Source organism: Gobio gobio (genome assembly GCF_949357685.1).
Source record: "Gobio gobio genome assembly, chromosome: 7".
Lineage (NCBI taxonomy): Eukaryota > Metazoa > Chordata > Actinopteri > Cypriniformes > Gobionidae > Gobio > Gobio gobio.
Window position 1 is genome coordinate 33140736 of NC_137103.1, and position 23216 is coordinate 33163951.

The 23216-nt window shown below is 37.8% G+C and overlaps 1 protein-coding gene across 1 annotated transcript in view; it reads right to left on the bottom strand.

Moving 5' to 3' along the window:
• Positions 1-23216, bottom strand: part of dnah7 (dynein, axonemal, heavy chain 7) — a gene marked incomplete at its 5' end in the record, with an annotated part of 72919 nt that overhangs the window by 13699 nt on the left and 36004 nt on the right. The window contains 16 exons of the mRNA XM_079820691.1: positions 346-472; positions 2647-2982; positions 3194-3327; positions 4706-4896; positions 5702-5856; positions 6417-6580; positions 10786-10971; positions 12669-12849; positions 13200-13546; positions 14463-14793; positions 14946-15175; positions 15867-16739; positions 16816-17035; positions 17113-17239; positions 17582-17750; positions 18072-18227. Of these exons, the coding sequence (XP_079676817.1) occupies positions 346-472; positions 2647-2982; positions 3194-3327; positions 4706-4896; positions 5702-5856; positions 6417-6580; positions 10786-10971; positions 12669-12849; positions 13200-13546; positions 14463-14793; positions 14946-15175; positions 15867-16739; positions 16816-17035; positions 17113-17239; positions 17582-17750; positions 18072-18227 (3927 nt within the window). The remainder of the gene's footprint in view (positions 1-345; positions 473-2646; positions 2983-3193; positions 3328-4705; positions 4897-5701; positions 5857-6416; positions 6581-10785; positions 10972-12668; positions 12850-13199; positions 13547-14462; positions 14794-14945; positions 15176-15866; positions 16740-16815; positions 17036-17112; positions 17240-17581; positions 17751-18071; positions 18228-23216) is intronic.

Consider the following 23216-nt stretch of genomic DNA (forward strand, 5'->3'; position numbering starts at 1 on the left):
GAGCTGACAAAACTACTGACAGCACAATAAATGGATGATAGACAGTTGCAACTTGAGTAACAGCTCAGGCACGGAGAGCCAGTGTGACAAACATGGATCATAAATCACTTGAACTTCGATTAAATCGGTTAAACTAAAGTTTATGTGGACGAATGTTGCAGTACCATTTAAACAGTCATGATATAAACATCGTCAGACTGATGCATGCAAGTCATTAACCTTAAGATGACTTGTGTGAGAGTAACTTCTTCATTCTTACTATTATTTATTAGATGAAGCACTGTCTTGCCCAGGTTTATTGATTCAATAAATCACAGCTGTATGCAAGTGGAGGCAGTCACTCACGAGCTTGTTGTGTTTGAGCAGGTTGACATTGAGGCAGAAGGAGAAGAGGAGTTTGTCCTTCTCAAACAGAGAGCGACATATGTTGACGTAAAGCGAGTACGTAAAATGGTCCTTCAGAATTTGGAGTCTAAATACACAGAGAAAGCATTGTGTCAGAAATCAGTTCAACGAGAAGCATCTTGAGAAAACAGTTTAGAGAAAAAAAGTGTATGATTGATCTGATGTACATTGAACTTATAATACACACGCCTCTGAAAAGTTACCGCACAGCACTTGTTTTTAGGACTACATTTGGTCATTTTTGTAATGAATTTACATTTTCTGAACTATTTTATCAGGTAAAATAAAAATAGATAAATAAATAGTTATCCTTCATCTTTATTAAGTATATCACAAAAAAATAATGGGTCCTTCAAATATTGCTGTAGACAATGGTGGGCCCTGAAGTCAAAAATGTTCAGAACGACCGATGGTGTCCGACTGGGTCTTGGACACTAGGTTGAGAACCACTAGACATATTACATCTTTTTTAATGTCACACACTTTAAAATATTAAATAAAAACATGCTGCTACTGTAGAAGAGCTTTAAGAGCACTCTCAAGTTTTAGAGATCTAGTTTTGGTGTCTCTGTCCTCTAGAGACTTGGCACTGTGTTCTTTTAACCATAGGATTCTGCCCTGGGCTGAAGTGTCATAGTATTCCCACAGCTCTCAGATATCAAACTCAAATCAGAATGCCATACTGGCCGAGTCAGACAGTGCTGATGCTAAATAGTCATACAGGGAAACCATGTCTTCATATTCTTTTGTCTAAAAATCCTCCCCACGCTAGATGTCCATATTACCTCAGAACCCATGTCAGATATGGAAGCATATGGGTAGCAATGCAATATGCAAAATGGCAATGCAATATGTAAAGTTTTAACATATAATTGAAACATATATTTTAATGCTTTATAAGTTGCAAAATTTAAAGGAAAATGTATTACAGAAATGATTAGATGTGTTTAACATGTTCAAGCAAAAATTCTTAGCATGTTTATTGATTGTTGTTCAAACAAGTCTCCGCCCGGTTATTAGAGCGAGGCATTCACTGGCAGATGAAGTGCTGCAAGAACAGAGAAATGATTACGCGCGTCTGCCAGTAACTGTTCTGTTAGACCAGTACGTAATTAGAACCATGGATATTTGTTTGTTATTGTGAGAACGTCTCGCAGAGAACACGCCTGGCGGTCGTGCACCTTAACATGAGCGCGGACGCGTGTCTGCTGAAATGCTGAACAGTGAGCAGTGCTTTACAACAGGTTATTTTACTCTCAAATAATCTTAGACAAGCTGTCCAAGATAGTTGTTTTCTATATCAGTATGGTTGTATTTTGTCTCTCTTTTTACCATTCTGATTGTTGTTTAATGCATCAATTATTAAATCAATTAATAAAATGATGTGTTGTCCATCTGGATGGTAATGGGTATTTTTTTATAATACTAATAGGCCTAATAATAATAATAATAATAATAATTTCTGTTCCCTGTGAGTTTAAATGAAATTAAGAAAAATAACATTTAAATGATAATTTTGCTAAAATTTTAGCTTGAACATGTTAAACACATCTAATAATTTCTGTAATACATTTTTATTTTAATTTTGCAACTTATAAAGCGCTAACATATACGTTTATTTTAACGCTATGTAAAAACTAGTGTAGGAAATAGCAAATGTAAATTATTTAATTCAATTTGAATGATCATTTTGCTCCAAATATTGCAAACATGGTATGGAAAATGTAAATTTAAATACTGAAATGCATTGCCATTTAACATATGTCATTTCCATTTTGCATATTGCATAGCAAATTCAACATTGCTACCCAAATGCTTCCATTGTCAGAGATAGTCTCTCTGGAAACTGTGGTGGCCTTAAAAGGATAGTTCAATTAAAAATGAATGTTCTGTCATCAGTTTTGTCATTCCAAAACCTGTATGACTTTCTTTCTTCTGTAGAACACTATTTTGAATAATGTTTCCGATATTTTTGTCTATATAATGAAAGTCAGTGGGGCCCATTATACTTTCATTAAATGGACCAACAAAAAAAAGTAAATAAATTTAATTTACAATTTACAACAAAAAAGTAAATAATTAAATAACTTGAACTATCCTATAAAGTATCAAGTAATATGTAATATGTGATAGATATTCACAAGTGCCTTATAGCTGCAACTTTGACTTTTCAAAGTATGGCATAAATGAAATGACCCTAATAGACATCATTTATAAATAACATCCGAAGGGACAGAGTACCTTTGTTCAAGAAGGTCGCTTTTTTGGGAATTATCAATGGACATGATGAAGAGGTTTATGAACCAGGTTAGAGAGTACTGATACATGGGCTCGATGTTGGCCAGGTCAGCGATGGAGAAAAACAAAATTGCAGAGTGGATGGCGATGGGGGTGTAGCCCAAGCGTGTCTGATCAATCTTCTGCTCAGTAACCTCAGCAATGGCCTGTTTCTCAGAGATCTCATTGGCCAAAACCTTAGAAGATGAGAGGATCTGAACAGCAGTCTCATCTTCTAAAATGTTCCCCTCTGAGGCAGAGAGCACTTCTAGGATTTTATCCTCGATTTCTTTCAGCTGTCTACAAAGAAAAGAGGGAGAAAGTACATGGATCAACGCACACAAATGTATGATACCTGTTCGGTTTGTTTTTGACATGAATGCACTGAGAGAGCATACTGCTCTTTGCCCTCATTCACAAGGAGATAATTATTTACCCAAGGATTCAACTTGTCTTGCTTTTAGTCACAATAGGACAAAAGTGTCAGGTTAATTGTGTTTCTGGGTGATACCTCTTGTTCTCAGCTCCCTGTACGATGAGGGCTTGTTTCTCCTCCTCAAGGTCAGGTCTCTCTCTGGCCACCACAATGCCCAGCAGCTGGTCTTGCATCCCCTCTGGGGTGATCATGAAGTTCAGCAGGGTCACCTGAACAGAACAGGAGAAAAACACTGACAGTGCTGGGGGCGGCTGTTCTTACAATGCTATTTTTAATGAGAGCAGACCCTTGTGTTTATTATTTACAAGAGCCTCAGAAGGCCCTTTTCCAAACACATAGATTCACTTTATGGATTTGGCATAACCAACCACAAAACTAACTTTTCTAGAAAATGATATTTTCCAAGGTTTTGTGACAGTTTGCTAATATTAGACCTAATATTTCTTTGATTACCGGCTGTTATACATGCGAGTCAGTGGTGGAACACATTTTGTGATGAAGAATTGTAATCCTGATGTTCCTCAACAGTATAATTATTATTTTTTCATCCTATTGTGAACACCACATGCTCATCCTAGAAGTGAAATTATATCTCAGACTCAGGCTCATTAAGGAGTCTAGGTGGTTGTGAAGGAATCAAGTCCAGAGTCCAGGTATTGCAAGCAGGTATTTTATTTAAAGTTAAAAAAAGTTGTTCATTTTCAAATTAATACTTTTATTCAGCAAGGATGCATACAATTTATTTTTTTTAAATACAGTAAAGACATGTATAAATGTCATCTATAATGTCAAAAGATTTCAATTTTTAAATAAATGCTATTATAAAAAAAAAAAAAAAAATGTTGTTATATATTTCCACATAAACTATTAAGAGGCACAACTGTTTTCAATAATAATAAGGCATGTTTTGAGCACCAAATCAGCATATAGAGTGGTGCAGAGATGATGTAAAAACCCGGAAGACAAATTCGCCACTGGTACCCTCAAGAGCTTCCTATGAGGTTTTACAATGTTTTTTTTATTTATTTTATTTTATGAGTGAAATAAGGTCCGCGGTAAACATAGCTTGATACTTGAATGTTTTGCTCTACAACGTGAACTGCATAAACTTTCACAGCCCTAACTGCTTAAAAATTAATGTCTTTGATATGGGTGTAATTTGTGTTTATGCAAAGCGTTTAAGTATCGTCAAGTTATGTTTACCACAGACCTTATTTTACTCATAAATGTAAAAACCCTATTATAAAACCCCATAGGAAAATCTTGAGGGAACCAGTGGCGAATTAGTCTTCCCGGTTTTGACGTCATCCCCCACCACTCTATTAGAATGATTTCTGAAGTATCATGTGACACTGAAGACTTTAGCAGTAATGGCTGCTAAAATTTATCTTTGCCATCACAGGAATAAAATATATTAAAATAAAAAAACTGTTATTTTAATTTATTATAATAATTCACAATAAATCTTTACTGTATTTTTGATAAAAAATGCTGCCTTAGAGACATGACCTTGTTTAGAAGCAGACATTAGTTTGTATGTATTCCTGTGTGCATTTGTGTGCGACTTTATATGTAAAGCAGACTCACCTTGACTGAGACCTCAGGTAGGTAATGTGGATTTCGTAGCTTTGTTGTTATGTAAAACCGAAAATCTGGAGCATATTCAATAGTGGAGTCGCCCAGCCGGATGCAGACACTGCCACCCTGTTTAAAAGTCTGTTTCAGCAGCAGGGGCTCAAGTATGGGGTCCAGTTCTTCCCCAACATTCTCCAGCAACACTACAATACACCATGGATGAATGATTACAGTTAAGCCAAAACAAAAGCTGCAGGTGCATTTATTTGATCTACTACCTGTTCCTGACTATTTTTCTAGTGAGTAGAGGTGGGTATTGGAGGAATGCAACAGGGGAAAAAACAACAAAAAGAAATTAATAAATAAACTCAATGCAAATTCTAGAGGTGAACGGTAACAAAACAACAATCCACGCAAGACAGCTAAGCCAGTCTGCCTACGCAGCTGCCTTTCATCCCAGAGCAACACCGATGAGGAGGAGCTGAGGATGGAAGACAGAGGCACCTACGGCCAAATTACTTGGCTCATTTGTGTATCTCATGTTGCATTTTGGGTCCACCCCTGGGTCTCCTTTGCATTCAAGAGTGTCAAATTAGATGGAATTTGTGCTTTCAGGCTTTATGTGTTGTGTACAAGAGACAGCTATGCTGCTTCAGGGGAAGAGAGAGAACGTGTGCATTTATCAACAGGTAACATGCACTGGTTTGGATCTAACCGTGATGTGTGCTTGTTTTTCATGGTGGAGGGGGACCCCTGGGGAGAAATACTGGTATTGCACCTGATCATATTTTAGTTGTTTATATCTTTGTTGATTTTTAAGATTTGTTTGGTAAGACCAAAACTAATAATCTTAACAAATTTGATTGTTCCCTTGGCAGTAAAAACATTTGTTCAAAACTTCAACCAATGTCCTCTCTGAGCTGTGATACAAGTATTATAAAAGTAAGCTTTATATTCCTTTTCTGAATTCTGTTGTCCTCATGTGTTTAAAAAGCTGTCACCTCTCACCTGGAGTGCCAAACTGGATGCAGTTTTCTAGTGTGCGCACAAAGTCGCCATCACTGAGCTTGATGACATGGAGACCGTTGGATTTCTCCATGTTCTTCAGCCACTTGTTGGCCTGGCCCTGAGGATCAATCATCAGGGGCCACCTCCTCGCATTACTGCAACAGAAGAAAGAGTTTCCTGTCCATGCCAAATCATCTTCATCTTATCCATAATTGAGCGTTTTGCCGTTTTCTAATAACTTCCAGGTCACGTATTCACGTATTTGTGTTATTCCTCTACAAACAATGTGTCTAAAAGTTGTATTTTCGGCATTGATCTGTTACAGCTAATTGATGATTATAACATAAAATGCCTTAAAAAAAACTGTCCAAACCTGGTATTGCTACAGAATGCAAACTATATCTCCTGCACATCTAGTATGTACAATCTTCCATTTTTTTCCTTTTTGTAATTAAAAAATGTGCAATCCAGTGTGAAGTGTGAAATAGATTAAACATGTTTACAGTGACTGACTAGTAAGAATAGTGAGAATTTTGTTGTTGCGCTTCATCAAAACTGCATTTAGATGCCGCTGGAAGGAATCTCATAAAACATGAAAATGGTTTGGTTTCCTAAACCTTAAACTTTCTAAAATAAGTCTGATATAAAATCTAATACAAATGGCACCCTAAAATAGTCAAACTTAATGTAACATATATTGGGGAAAAACTCTCACGAGATGATGATTCCGTTGTCAATGGAGAAGCTGTCTGAAGGGAGGCCAGCAATGGTCCAGCTGCGGATTTTCACTGGCTCACCCAAGGAGTTCATCAGTGACATGTTCTTGGAGCAAGGAATTCCTCTTGTCTTACATGTGTCAATCCACTCTTCTGTAGCTCGCTGTAGAGATCAGACACAGAAACACACACACACACACACAGCTCAAGACAACATGATCACGGCTGCTTTAGACAGTTTGATCCAGAAATATCCACTGAGGACTGGGTCTACTGATACATGTAAGAAGTTTTAATCCTATTTTAAAAAACACATATCCATAGATTCAACCTTATCTGTTAGTCTCAATTTAATAACGGTACTGTGGACTGTTCTATTATCGCTTCGATATCTTTGTTTTCAGTTTAAATCCAATAAAGACTTACTGCACACAAAGGTAATAAGCTGTGTGTCATGTACCTGCACGAAAGCTTATATAAAAAAACCTCTGTTGGGAGAAAAGATATTGCTTTCACAGAGGGAGAAATATTAAAGTTAAACTACTCTCTGTTCCCTGAGTGCTATTTTAAACTCACCATAGCGATCCCTGGTATTGTACAAAGTGTTTTCACTGAATTCATTCATTTTTTATGGAACCTGCTCTGTTGTTACAGTTTTTTTTATTTGCTTTGGTACTATTTTCACTAGTAAGGTGTACATTTTCAAAACTCTTAGTACAAAAATCTAAACTGATCACACTTGTAACACAGCTAGTCATTCTTTCAAAACCTGATGTAATGCTTTCATTCAGTGGCACATATCTTCAGTCCACATAATCATTGTTTCAAACACAAGATTATTGTAATATGTAATGAGAACATTCGGTTTAATCACTGAAACACAACAGTATGATCTTCTGTCAGTTTAGTACTTTTAACAATCAGTTCATCCAACAGCAAACAATGCAAGATACATGTTTCAAATCACCCTTGTTGCTGAATTATCTACAGTAACACAGGCTACAGATGCCACATAAGAAAATACGCTTACATTACCTAATTTATGTTATTTAATCTATAATGTTTGTAATAGTATCTATCTATTCAGTGTGTTATCAAAAGGTGTGATGAAGTTACAACACAGCCATGAGGTTCTGGGCTATAGAACAGAGTTTGCTGCCAATACAGTAAATGCTCTCACTGTACCATATGACTGAATCTACTGTAGTTGAGCTTTATAAGGGTGAGTTACAGTAATGTGTCTCTACCATGGTAATCTGTTTACAGTATCAAATGCATACATACTGTAATGTACAGTAAAATGCTGTATTTGATGCCATCTGTCTCCCTTCTTCTGATGTATTTCTGATCAGTCTGATGTTACATTGTCATTGACTATTTCCTTTCCCTTATACTCTACTCTGCTCTGTTCACTCACTCACACACACACACTCACACACATATGTCTGGTTCACTATCTTTCTGGGTATAAGCAGGCATAATGGTTACAAACTGTATATTCTCTCCCCTTACACTAACCCTACCCATAAACCTATCAATCACACAAAACTTTCTACATTTTTACATTACAGTAAAAAAAAAAAAAAGTCCCTGCAAGGACAAGTAATTACAGTTTTTTTTATTCGCTTTGGTACTATTTTCACAAGTAAGGTGTACATTTTCAAAACTCTTAGTGCAAAAATCCAAACTGCTCACACTTGTAACACAGCTCGTCATTCTTTCAAAACCTGATCTCATGCTTTCATTCAGTTGCACATATTTTCAGTCCACATAATCATTGTTTCAAACACAAGATTATTATAATATGTAATGAGAACATTTGGTTTAATCACCGAAACACGACAGTATGATCTTCTTTCAGTTTAGTACTTTAAACAATCAGTTCATCCAACAGAAAACAATGCAAGATACATGTTTCAAATCTCCTTCGTTGCTGAATTATCTACAGTAACACAGGCTACATTTGCCTCATTAGAAAATACACTTACATTACCTAACTTATGTAATTTAATCCATAATGTTTGTAATTGTATTATTCAGTGTTATCAAAAGGTGCGATGAAGTTATGACACAGCCATGAGGTTCTGTGCTATAACAGAGTTTGCTGCCAATAAATGTTCTCACTGTACCACATGACTGATTCTATAATTGAGCTTTTTAAGGGTGTTACAGTAATGTGGCAGACTCTACCATGGTCATCTGTTTACAGTATCATATGGCATACATACTGTAATGTAAAATGCTGTATTTGATGCCATCTCTTGCCCTTCTTCTGATTTCTGATCAGTCTGATGTTACACCGTCATTGACTATTTCCACTCCCTTATACTCTTATAATCTGTCTGGGTATACGTAGGCGTAATGGTTACAAGCTATACAAACTGTATATTCTCTCCCCTTACACTAACACTAACCCTAACCCCTAAACCTACCCATCACACAAAACTTTCTGCATTTTTACATTTTCAACAAAAACAACACATTCTGTATTTATAAGTTTCCTCATGGCCATGGGGACAAAAAAATGTCCCCGCAAGGACAAGGATTTAGGATATTGCCATTTTTATGGGGACATTTTGTCCCCATAATGTAGAGTTTACCAGGCCACACACACACACACACACACACACACACACACACACACACACACACACACACACACACACACACACACACACACACACACACACACACACACACACACACACACACACTTTGACAAAGTAGTTATAATCTAAGATAAATCGCTTGTAATGTAAAAAGAATTCATTACAAATGGTTATCCATATCGGAAATTGCAAACAAAGTAGAAACTATGTCTATATAATCAATATCTATAGAAATCTATAGGTGTACCAAATGATTCATTGATTAACCATTAAGATCAGTTGGATTAAATAATAGACAAATGTTTTAAAGTGAACGAGAAGAGATGCAAATCAAAAGTTTGATAGTAAGAGCTTTATGAAAGGCAGTTACTGTGAATGAAACATTTATAAAGAGGAAACACTTATTTTGTGTAGTGAAAAGGATACTTTGTAGTTTTGTGTATTGTATTAACACATTTGAAAATATGCTGAAATGTTTGAAAAAAGTCCACTTTTGATGATCTGTTGTGATATTAGCACTATGAGTTTTGAAAATGTACACCTTGGTTGTGAAAATAGTACCAAAGCGAATAAAAAAAACTGTAGGATACTGCCATCTTTATAGGGACATCTTGTCCCCATAATGTAGAGTTTACCAGGCCACACACGCGCACGCACTTTGAACATAGTAGTTATAATCTATGATCAATTGCTTATAATGTAAAAATAAATAATTACATATGGTTATCTATATCGGAAATTGCAAACAAAGTAGAAACTATGTATATAGAATCAATATCTAAAAGAAATCTATAGGGGAACCAAATGATTAATTGATTAACCATTAAGATCTGTTGGATTAAATAATAGACAAATGTATTAAACTGAACGAGAAGAGATGCAAATCAAAAGTTTCATAGAAAGAGCTTTATGAAAGGCAGTTACTGTGAATGAAACATTTACATAGATGAAACAGTTATTTTTTGTGGTGAAAAGGATACTTTGTAGTTTTGTGTATTGTACTAACACAATTGAAAATATGCTTAAATGTTTGAAAAAAGTGCACTTTTGATGATCTGTTGTGATATTAGTACCATGAGTTTTGAAAATGCACACCTTGCTTGTGAAAATAGTACCAAAGCGAATAAAAAAAACTGTAAGAGTAACCAACTGACAGGGAAAAATGTGTACAAATAATGGCTACAGTAGGAAAACAAAACAAAAACAAACAAAAACACTTTAATATCATTCCACCTGAGATGCATAAACTTTAACGCAAGTGAAATTCATATTCAGTACAGTGCTTAGACTAGCTAGACAAACCCTGTCCCAGACCCTGTCCCTTTCAATGTTCAATAGACTCTCTCCTATGCTGTAAAATATTGCTATATTTTACAAGATTTTACTATATCTTTGGACAATAAAACATATTAAATTTTTTACATGAAATCAATGTTAGGTAATTTGCTCACTTACAGTAAATTAACATTTTCCGTTAAATCTCACAAATAAGGGAATACCCGTAAATGTTAACAAAAAATTGGCAACATTTTGAGACAATTTTTTTGTATAGTATGAAGCACAGCTCACAGAGTCATTTTCAATGAAGCAGCTTTCTGTTAATCAGTGTGGCGAATCCCCTGACCAACTTTAACCTGTTGCAAAATTTGTGTGGAAATGTTTGACCCTCATGCAAAATTGCATTGTTAAAGTGTAAAAATGTGGATTGATAAGCATTTGGCTTGGCAAGAGGAATGGATTGTTTTATGTGTTGGCACACCTGTCTAAAACTGGAGGTAAAGGCACCCAGGTAGGCCACTACAGCAGCAGAGATGAGAATGTCTCCAGTGAGGTTGTTGTAGAGTTCCCCTAAGTTAAAGGCAGTCTCACTCCAGCGGGTCTTCTCGCCCCCTAACCCACCAATGAGCTGCTCCGCACGCTCTAGCTTTTTACTGCACAACTTGACCTACAGAAAAAGAACAAAAGGAAAATAAGGAGACTAAAAGGATGTGAAGGAGAGGGGAAATGTACAGTTACACAGACATACACTACTGTTCAAAAGTTTTGGTTCAGTATTTTTTTTTCAGCAGGGACACTGTAAACTGATAAATGATATTTCAAATAAATGTTGTTATTTTGAACTTTCTATTAATAAAAAAAAAGTCACAATTTCCACAGAAATGTCAAACAGCAAGGTTTTTGACAATATTATAACACACTTCTTAACACTTCTAATTGTCACCATTTTGTGTGATATAACAGCATAAGCAAATTTAATATAATTCAAAAACAGGCTGAAACGTGTGTTGGCATCAAAGATACAGCAGGGTAAATGTGGTTGTCATTTGTATTCAGAGAGAATCAGCTATTCACACGGTTTAGAAAAAGACGATCAGATATGGCAGCATTTATATAAAAAATTGTAACCATAAATGAATGTTTACTACACAAAGATCCTTCCAAATAAAGCATCTAATAGAATGTCTGATCCACTAGAGCAGGCCCTCTTTCATCATCACAGATAAATAGATCTTTAAAACCCCAATTTGGCACTAGAGAAACATCATCTTTGTTTGAAATGACAAGAGTGAGCCTGCACAGCTATTGCAGGGAGTGTTAGGAGCTCAGCGCTTAGACACGAAGCTGACAGCACAATCTGAGAAAAATCCAAACATCTTACTCGCTCCCTGAGATGGTACTTCACTAATTCTTTGTGACATTGGTGCATCCGGCATCATGACACTTTATTGTCTTTGAGATTAATCCCTCCATAATTCCTGTTCTTTCCAACTCATATCCCAAAGTGAGAAAACAATTTGAAAGAGACCGTTTTAGTGGAGCTTCAAGAACAGCATAACAGGTTTTCCTCGGTGCATTCATGTGCCTTGATTTTGGCCATGCTTGAGAGAGCATGGCATAAACAATTTCTACCGTCCAATAGGGAAAACAGACAACCTGAATTACAAACATGGAGAGAAGGTAAGGGGGGAAGAGAAGAAGGAACATGAAAGGAAGTGAAATAGGGCAGAAAACGGCAGCAGGGCCTTTGTGATGCTTAGTTTACCCAAACACGGTAAACTGACAGGTAGTCTCCACAGACAAATGAGAACAGTGTGTGTGTGTGTGTGTGTATGTGTGTGTGTGTGTGTGTGTGTGTGTGTGTGTGTGTGTGTGTGTGTGTGTGTGTGTGTGTGTGTGTGTGTGTGTGTGTGTGTGTGTGTGTGTGTGTGTGTGTGTGTGTGTGTGTGTGTGTGTGTGTGTGTGTGTGTGTGTGTGTGTGTGTGTGTGTGTGTGTGTGTGTGTGTGTGTGTGTGTGTGCGCGCACGTGTGCCCCTGTGTTTTTGTGTGGGTTTAGAAACAAAGGCTTCACTCTTACAACTTCAAAGTTCGAACATAAAAATGATCTAAAGGAAAGTAAACAAAGAAGAAAAGGAAAACATTCCCTCAATGAAACTTTAGATGTAAAAACATAAACTAAATGCCTAAATAAACAAACTTCCAGCAAGGAGTGGACATTTTCAACAGGGTCGGGCTGCACTACAGGAGAGGTGGCAAAGAATGTCAAACAAAAATAGTAGAACCGTTTAATACACAAAGCTTCAGGGACAGTAGGGAACCATTTGTTGATTGTTAGAACCTTGTGTAGCCTTGTCCTCTGCCTACCTGATTCGTAAGATCAGCCTTTTTGTTCTCATTGGCTTGCAGGGTCTCCTGTAGTTTGGACAGTTTGTCCTGGACCTCCTTCAAAGCAGCCTGTTTCTTTTGAAGGCTCTCCATGGCCACCTTAAGCTTCTCTTCTGCATGTTTCAACTTCTCTTTCTTTGGGGCCACTACCTTTGCTACTCTGTGAAAGGGAAAAGAAAAAAAGTTTCATCATGAAATGGATCTTTCTAAAAAAAAGATTTTTACATTTTCTAAAAGAAAATTCTCTTGGAGACCCATAAGAATCCAGTTTATTGTTCGTGTCTTGAATTATGAATTAAGGTTTGGTCACATTTTCAATTGTTAAGTGAATGTTTGATCAACAGGTTTGTTGCTAATTCTGTGCTGACCAACAGAAAGCTGCATTGTTTGAAAGAGCTGTGCTTCCTTCATCACTGCACTACTGACAATAAACAATGGACCTTTATTGCCTGCAAAATATCGCTAAAATTCAGCTGATGTGACCACACCTTTAGTTTAGCTATAACTTACTTATCATAGGAGTCCATGGCACAAACCCATTTACAGAGCCCCTCTGCAGCAGCGGAGGCCGTGCGGATCTTCTCCGGAACGAAGTCTGGGTTGGTGATGTATTTGTTGCGGATGACGCTCATATAGTTGACTGGAATGTTGTCCTTATTGTACTCGTGAAGGCTCTGGAGAAACTTCATATCTCCTAGCAGTTTCTTCGCTGGGCCCCAGAAGTCCTCCACCTTCTTGCCAGAGCCTGAGGGGTCTGGAATACGGTCTGGTTTTATGCCTTTCAGGATGCAGATGGCTTCCATCACCAGCTTGACACCAGCTGGAGGATTCTTCATGGCTTTAACCACAGTTATATCCTACAGAGGGTGGCACAGATTGATTAATTGAATATCAGTGGTATGCAATAGTACATATTAAAGGAGTCATGACATGAGAGATACAATTTGCTATGATCTCTTGACATATAAGAGGTCTTTGTACCATTAAAGTATCTTAAAATAGCTTCATAGCTTAAAACATCCTCCTCAATATAAACAAAGCATTTATTTAATCAAGCTCCAAAAACAGCTTGTTCTGATACTGGGTGATCTGTTACATCATACGGGCAAATACATTTGCATATGACTGCCTCCAGAGAAAGACAAATAGTTAGACATCATCGCACTATAGGTATTCAGTCGCTTGGCTTAACATTTGCCTATACTGAATGTGAGAGTCGCGTTGCAGTATATAGATGCGCGTTCAGTTTCTGATATGCTCCACACACTTGAGTCTGTCAACAGGACAAATGAAAGAGCGAAAGAGCGTTTGCTTTGACGCGTCCAGTTTAAACAGCTCGTTTGCGTCTCTGTACAGACTTTAGAAGGATCCCAGCATTGGAAACAAGTGGATGGTATATTTTAATGTCGCCCTGGATTGCGTTGAAGTATTATATGTTTGGATATTTTGTTTCGTCAGCGAGGCACAGTGTAATGGAGAGTTCACAAAGAAACCTGTTGAAAGACGAAGCAGCCAACTGTATTGGATCTGACAGCAGTTGCATCACAAACCGTAAGTAAATGATTTGATAATGCTTTGACTGTAAATGACGGTTTTATATGGATACTATTTTCAAAATGCTTCCTCAAGTGCAATAGCGTTGATACTGTTTCCTATGCAATGTCGTTATTCAGTTCTCTGGCCAATATCAAAATATAAGAGATCTTTGTTGCTATAAACAATTTGTATGCAACAAAAAGTAAGAATAATTATTCAATTATAGTTTCCTCCAACCTGCGGGGTGAGTGTGTTTAAAGCAGCCAATGCAGATTCCAGAATGGGTACAGCAACCGCCAGATCGGCATCACATTCATCTTTAATAGCCTTGGCAGCCATTGCCTGCTCATTAGCCTCTGCTTCATCCACACGGACCACTTTCTCTGTCTTGGATACCTCCACAGACTCTCGCTGGATGACCACCATCATCTCTTCCACTTCTTTACTGGCCACACGCAGCTGAGGCTGAAGGGCCTCCAGCTCTACCTGCATTGTGGACACCTGAGTGGCGGCCGATTCTAGCTTCTGAAGACCAACCTCATAACGACTCTTCAGTTTCATGACCTCACTGAAACAACAGAGACCATCAATATCATCATCACTGCCATCAATAATGCTTATCATATAAAGAATTTGCATGCCAAAATGTGACAACCTTATTATTCAAACCTAAGCAGTCAATGATTCTAATGTAAAGCCTCTCAGACTGGAATGACTTACAATCTTTTGTTCTGGAGTAGGTGCTTGAACATAGATATGAGCTCCAAATAGGAAGTTGGTGTGACATAGTTGTAGCGTTGCAGCTCCGAAAGAAAACATGCCGAGAGATTGATGGTGGATGTGTGGAAGCTCTTGCACATGCTGATGCAGCCTTCACGAGCAGTGTCCGTCATTTCAACGTCTTCCAGGAAACGAGACGCCACAGCCTGCAGCGCATCTTCTGGCCAGCTCTTTTGGAACATTTTGATTCATTACACTTTTAATATTTCACTGTAACAATGCACAATTAATATAAATAACTCTTGAATTCCTCTAAACAATTATAGTTCATTTGTTTCACATTTATATAACTATATAGACATCAGCACTGATCTGAATTGAGCTGAATAATGACACTATTATCTTGCCACAGATGCTTTACAGCAGAATTTATCTCATATTTGATGGAATTTGCATTATTAATTCTGTTACCTTCCTATTTATTACTGTGATGCTGCTTGGAAGCAATTTCAGTAGCACTTTATTTTACAGTCATGTTCCACATGTACATATAATGTAATTATTACAGTAAATACAGTAACTGGGTAATAACTAGGTACTAACCCTGAACCTACCTCTAGACCTATCCTTCACCCATTTAGGTACGTTAGTAACTAAATGCCCAGTACTGTCTTAGGTAAGTAAGAAAGGTATGGTAAGTACTCGTTAGTTCAAGTACTGTAAAATAAAGTGCAACCACAATTTCTATTGTATAAAGCGCTATAAAAATAAAGGTGACTTTAAATAAAAATTTTAAAAATTAAAAACTAAATTACAAAAAATTTAAATTAAGATACAAACAATTCAAAATAGTAATAAAAACTAATAAAGTAAATCAATTATACAAAAATAACACTGCTTAGCCTTTACATTCACACCAACCTGAAACCAGTCAATAGTGCAGCAGTTAATGAGAGCAGGGAAACGTCTCAGGCGGCTTCTGAAGGTGTCACCAATAGGACTCATGGCCAGGACCACGTGCAACTGGCTGCGACAGCGCTCCAAAAACATGTTAAAAAGAGCCAGTGGGCTGCCGTCCGTTTGCTTATCACGTTCACGCTGACGGTCCAAGACACGCATGCGCTCACAAATCTCCTGCTTCTCATCTACAGCAAAGAGATTGGGAACCTCACCAGTGTTTAACAAGTTACTCACATCCTCCAAAAAGGACTCCATCTTAATCTGGGTGTCTGTGAAAAGGAATACTCCGTGAGTTTCCCCAGATGTCGATTTTTGCATGATGAGTTTGAGGTCATCACGCCACTCTGTAACCCCATAACTCTTTGAGATCTCCACCTGGAAGAGTTCGGCTTCAGCCATGTGGGCGGCCAAGCGCGTCAACGACTGACGGCCGCTCCCTCCGACTCCCACTAAGAGAGCATGACCACGGGGCTGTTTGAGAATGCGGGAGATGCGACAAACGTGTTCGATGGCGAACCGGAAAAGTACAAGATTCATCGGAGCTTTGCTGATATTGTTGTACTCTTCAAGATGAGTCTCCACCACCTGACGGAGCTTCTCAGGGTTACCCACCTCCCGGTAGTTGCGGTCCTCACCCTTGGGGTCATGAAAATCACAGAACATGAGGCTCCGAAGGTCATCTTCGGTTACAAGCCCATCTGCATCACTGTCCAAATGATTGAAGAGCTGATGGAAGTCTTCTTTCAGGTGAGACTGAGAAACTTTCTGCAGGAAGCCCACCATCCATGCACAATCAGACGGATGCACTAAGCGGTCATAATACACCCTCAGGACCTGCGTGAGAGAATATTTCAACATCAGGTTGAAGTTCTTACTATGATAGGGCCTATAAAACTGTTTTTGCAGTTACCTCATGCACCCATAAGCGTTTGATGGCCGTAGGGTCGTCTGCAGTCTCCGGCCGTGATAAGCAGATCCCCTGGATGACGCGGGAAAAATCTCGAAGGTTGAAGAGGTAGTGGGACTTGGTTGGGGTTGGAAGGAGGTTTTTAGTGGCCTCCTGGTAAACAGACATGGTGGCATTGATGATCTGAGAGGTGATGCTGGCAAACGGTTTGGGAAATGGAAATCTGAAAGCAGGTAAAAACATAAAATGTATTAAAAATATCATTTATGTATTACTCACATTGCTATGAAGCACCATTACCTTATGGTTAAGTGCCAGTCCAGAATTCTTGAGAAGATAGTGAACATGGTTTTGTCATCAAATTCATTAATGGTCACTGTGTTGAAGTGGCGTAAAAAGCGAGGAGTCACAGGGTTCCTACCTCCACCTGCACATGACAATGGACAAACATTTATAGCAGACCACTATACACTGTTCAGCAACTTGTTGCAACAAGTTTCATGCAAGTACTATTGGCCTCCTAAAGCTTGATAGATTTTTTTGACTACACCATCTTCTTCATCTTCATGGTTTCACTTAGTTGCCATTTATAATTTTCATCTAATGTTTATATTTTATTTTATTTCAGCTTTATTTCCATTGCTGAAAACTATCTGTAATAGCTTTTGCTTTAGTTTCAGTTAACAATAACAACCATGCTGAACACTGTTCTTAGAACTACATTTGCCTAGAATAAAATCTGCAGCATATATAAGTGACATGAACTAACCAGGCGGACCCATGGCACACATGATTTGGATGTCCACTAAGCTGATCATGGAGCAGTCCTTCATGTCATACCAGTTCCAGTGGTCGAGCCACTGCCGCAAGAGCTCCACTGGAGGCTGGGCTCCATAGGTCTCTCTTGCTGGCATATTCACATCATCCACAAACACCACCTAATCAAAGTAATCAAAAGGCAAATTAACTTAAAAAAATGACAGGACTAAAAATGCTTTTTTAACACTAATGCTAATGTAATTTCGAATGTTGGAAGATAAATACAGGTGAACTTGTGAATCAGGAACACATTTTTCCCATTTAATTTAGAGGCAATTAAGAACACATTTTCAAGTTACAGTCAGAATTTTAGGCACAAATTATAGTCATAAATGGATTTTAAAATGCTAAGAAGAATTGCTTAGTAAAAATTTATTGAGATTTAATCATAACTTCTCCAGTAACCAAAAGGGTAATAAAAAAAGATGCTTAAAGTATACCATTTTCTTTCCCAGGGGAGGGCCAAACACTCCTTTCCTTCTCTTATCAAGTTTAGACATAATAATGTTTTGAGTCTGCGCTGCTGTTGTTTGGGCTGAGAAGTTGATCAACAGGGGACTGTACACATCCTTCTCCAGACGATTCAGTAAAAAGTCCTGTGGGGGATTTGGAGACACTTAATTAGCTCTAGTTGGCACATATGATGCATCAAAATTCAGTTTTCAGAAACACTTTCAACCTGTGTTAGAAGTGATAAGAAAACAGTCTTTCTACTGTAACCCTGTCACTACCATTATAAAAGATGCTGTAAGTAAATGAGTCAATTAAATAGTTCAAATTGTATGTATTAAATATAAGTTATATAGATCTGGCATACTCGTGGACTATGCAATAATACAAGAATACTTTATATAAAAGGTACAAAAATATTTAAATAATGTAGCAGTGTGCAGAGGGATGAGTTACAGTAACTCAACATAAAGTGTACTGGAGTGTGTTACTAGATAACTCATCAACACCAGAGATCTTAAAGTGCATTATGTTTCATGTTCATGTTAAGGAGTCTGATGGCCTAGTTAGTACTTGAATAGTGAGTTTCCAGGGCGGGTGGAGTCCTTGATGATCTTGACAGCCCTGGCTCTGCATCGGCTGGGGTGGAAGTCATGCAAAGGGAGAGAGGTTCTAGATATATATGCGTGGCTGAGCGCACCACTCTCTGTAGGGCTTTACGGTCTCGGGCTGAGCAGTTCCCATACCACGATGAGATGCATTGAGTCAATATACTTTCTATAGCCCCAGTATTCTAGGATTGCAGGGAAGACCCTGAATTTCCTCAGTAGTCTCAGATGGTACAGCCATTGCCAGGCTTTTTTTTTACTTGGGCTTGAATGCGATGAGTCCAGGTCAAATCCTCAGAGATGTGCACACCGATGTATTTGAAGCTGCTCATTCTCTCTACGGGGGTCCTGCCAATGCTGAGTAGGTGTAGTTCCGCTGCTGCCTCCTTCTGAAGTCAACAACCAGCTCCTTGGTTTTGCTGATGTTCAGAGAGACAATTTGACTGACACCATGATGCCAGTTTCTCCACCTCCTCCAGGTAGGCAGCCTCATTGTTGTCAGAAATACGGCCGATCACCACCGTATCCTCTGCAAATTTGATGATAGAAGTGGAGCAGTGAGAGGACACACAATCATGTGTTTAGCGGGAGTAGAGCAGGGGACTCAAAAGGGCTCCTGTACTCAAGGTGATGATCTTGGAAATGGTCTGGCCAACTCTCATTACCTGTGGTCTGCATGAGAGAAAGTCCAGAACCCAGTCACAGAGGGGGGAATTCAGACCAAGGTCCCTGAGCTCAGAGACCAGTCTGTGGGGGACTATAGTGTTGAAGGCTGAACTATAGTCTATAAACAGCAGCCTCACATAATTCCCTTTATTGCTGTCGATGTGGGTGAGAGTGGCATGCAGAATATGGGACACAGCGTCATTACTAGACTGATTGGTGCGATAGGGAAACTGAGCGAGTCATTGTTGTTAGGGATAGAGGAGCACATGATGTTCTTGATAAGCCTCTCAAAGACCTTCATAATAAGCATTGTAAGTTCCACTGGTGGATAGTAATTTAAGCAAGAGGGCTTATTGTTTTTTTGGCACAGGAACAATGACAGATTTTATAAACTGTATAGTTTCATATAACCTTCGCACTAGGGTTGGGTACCGAACTCGGTACTTTTAAGGGCACCGACCGAATTACGTCGGTACTACCGAGTACCGATTCACATTAAATCAATCGGTACCAAATTTCGGTACCTGAGACCGCATCTGGTGATATAGATTAGTGTCTGTGAATATTAAACCGCAAAAAGACTATTTAAAAACGAATCCTGCGTGTCTCTGTGCGAATGAATGCCGTAGACGTGCGGTTTACCACACGCACACTCACTATCGTGCTCGCTATCACTATGACGGTCGCATGTTTCCATCTCTGTCGTCTCATATGAGGACATGAACGCACGAACGTCATCTCCAGAACCACTGTGTCACTTTATGAGCATTTCACCGTTTCATTTGAGAAAAACTACCGTCATATCATAAACACAGAAATTCAAAGGAACGGCAACCCGTCAAAATAAAAGTCTGGTTTATCTTGACAAATACATCACTGTTGTACAGTAGAATTTATATACGTCTCAATTAATAATACTAACACAAATGTAATAATAATAATCAAAACTTTATTTTTTAAGTAATAAGTTCATTTTTCTGTTTTAATGTTTTAATTTTAACCGTATAAAGCTCAGTTGTGCAGCACTTTGTTTGACAAAAAAAGTTTAATTATATTAAAAGATAAATTAAATGTCGATGTCTTCATTTGATTACCATAAAATACACAGCACATCATTTGTGGGAAATCTTTTCATAGAAATTAAAAGAAAAAGAAAAAAATAATATGGTTGTTTTTATTAATTAAATTTAAGTACCTAGTAGCCTACTATCTAGTAAATATTACAGTATACAAACATCACAGACAATGGCAGACAGAGACCAGGGCAGCTCTGGCATAATGTCAAGAACACTTCTATAAATGACTTACAGGTTATTTATAGATATTGATGTAAATCCTTAAAGTACCGAAAAAAGGTACCGTTGGGTACCGGTACCGAATTTCGGGTACCGGTACCGGTACCGATACCGGTAAAAATGTGAACGGTACCCAACCCTACTTCGCACCTGACTTTTTTGCTTGTGTTTCATATAATAACTTGTATATTAATAACTATGCTAAAAAACGATGCAATATGTATCTCTTTAAATCCACGTATTTAAATGAAAATGAAAATATGCACAAACAAACATAAAAGCTCTTTACCATGTGTCAGCTAATTAATGTAAATGTATGCACGTTTCAGAGAAACCTCATTCATTATAGTTTGAGAAGAGTTGCTCTACTTATGCATGACACATACAATCTTTTTCATTCCTTAAAATTTTGTGAAAGAGCCATGTGGCAGAGTGTGAAAATGATGATTTAATATTCATGTGCTAAATGATAGGGATGAAGTCATTGGCACCTGCAGGCATTTCACACTCACAACATAGAGACTTTTAGAGTCCTTAACATTTTTGCCAAAGATTCATGAGAGGGAAATTGTGAAAAAATAAAACGGAAAGAGGAGGCAGAAGGACCTATGAAGTGAGCGGGTAAGTGAGTAGAAAGAATGAATGAATCCTATTAAATCAATCTTACTGAAATAACTGGTGATTCAGATTATATAGATTTTTTTACAAACATTACTCAGTCTGTTCAATCTTTATATAACACAAGCACAAACTGATGTCTAAACTGATGCCACAGGTGTATTTAAAACAAAAGCATAATGATGCGGGTAACAGATGAGGCTGTTTGGCTGATGGATCTCCAGTCGAGTGACTTTCTAACCGTACCACCGACCAAAATACAAGCGGTGAGCGTTTTTGTCTCTTGTGGAAAGGGGGCGGGGGTGCATGCATAGTGGGCCACAGTTGGTCTCGAACCATTGACTCATTTATCACAATCTGATGACATGTCATCCTTCAGTGTGCAGATGTACAAGATCACGTAAGAGGTTTCATGCTCAGCTGTGGGTAGAGACAGTTTTTTTTTGTTTTTTTGTTTTTTTGAGCAGAGGCACCAGTGGAAGTCCTGGCTCACTTGGTGTCATAGGTAAAGTTATACAAGACCAAAAGACACCTTTATGTAAGTGTAAGATATGTTAGTTTAGTGGTACAGTTTTCAGTCAGTGGGCAGGGGACAAGAGTTCAAATCCTGACTAAATATATCATAAACAATAAACTTCTTTTATGTTCCCAAAAAGTTTCTCGCAGCAGGTCTCAGTGAGTTTCGAGTGGCATGACTGTGGGAAGATGATGACAGAATATTCTGTTTAAAGCAAAATATCTGTTTGAAGGTGAGACTCAATTCAACAGATGAGTTTTAGTCTTACATAAAACTTTTCTATACCTATGAATACAAAGAAATTCAACCCGTTGAAGTCACATTTCATTCAAATGTGTTCTTCAAAGTGTACAACTTATATTAGTGTGAACTGATTAAGGTATGCGATTTACGGAGTGGCTAGCAATATCGAGCTACATTTTAAAGTCCTCATGAAATCAAAATCGATCTTATTTAATTTGTTAGACCACATTACAGGTCTTAGGGTGAACAACTAATCCGTGCAAGTTAATACACAGAAAAAAATTGTTTGCCGCGGTAATCTTTAATCAAAATCTGAAAAGTAACTTCCGGTCTTGAATGGCGTTCCCTTTCCAATGACGACTGTGTGACGGCTTGGGTTTGAATACCCTTAACCACTCCCCTCCATCCGTTAGTCTGCTATTAGCGCGAGATGGAGAAGAGGAGCGCTGAAGTAAAACCCTGCCCTCTATTCAATATTCTGTTTCACTTGGAAATACGTCACAGCACTGAAATAAAGTCAGTTGCAACTTCCGGTTCACTGGGACTTTAAACATTTTATAGTCCTTCACCTTCCACAGACAGATATATGTAAATATATTTAGACAACTTAACTTAGTTTCTATCAGGTTGTTAAAAGACTTTCAACCAGCATAACAAAAAATGTTTCTGGAACAAATTGCCTACCCTGCCTTTAATTCTAAACTGACTTATAATCACTTTACCGTTTTAAATTGCAGTAAACTCTCCTTATTAAATGGCACAACCAACAGAATCAGAATTATGCAGAAAATATAAAATATATTACAGAACACATAGGCTAAAATATTCTAAATTAGGAGTGTCAATTTAATGAGTTAATTCAGTACAGAAAATTATAAAAAAAGAAATGTGTTACAATATTAACATACAATATTAGTTGGAAGTGGAAATGAAGCAGTCAGTCAAGTTGACATTTGTATGCTTTTTTTCTTTAATCGTTACTAGTAATAGATAAACTCATAATATCTGTCAGCAAGTAGTAGACCAATAGACGGCTCCAGTGCTATTTGCAAGGCAATTCCGGCAATTGCAATTTTATTGCACAAAATGCAAAAGGATAAAAAAAAATGATGGCAAGGAAGATGATGGAATTGGGTATAATGTGGAGTCAGATTGGCAAACGTCACAGTAAGAAATATTTATTTAGTG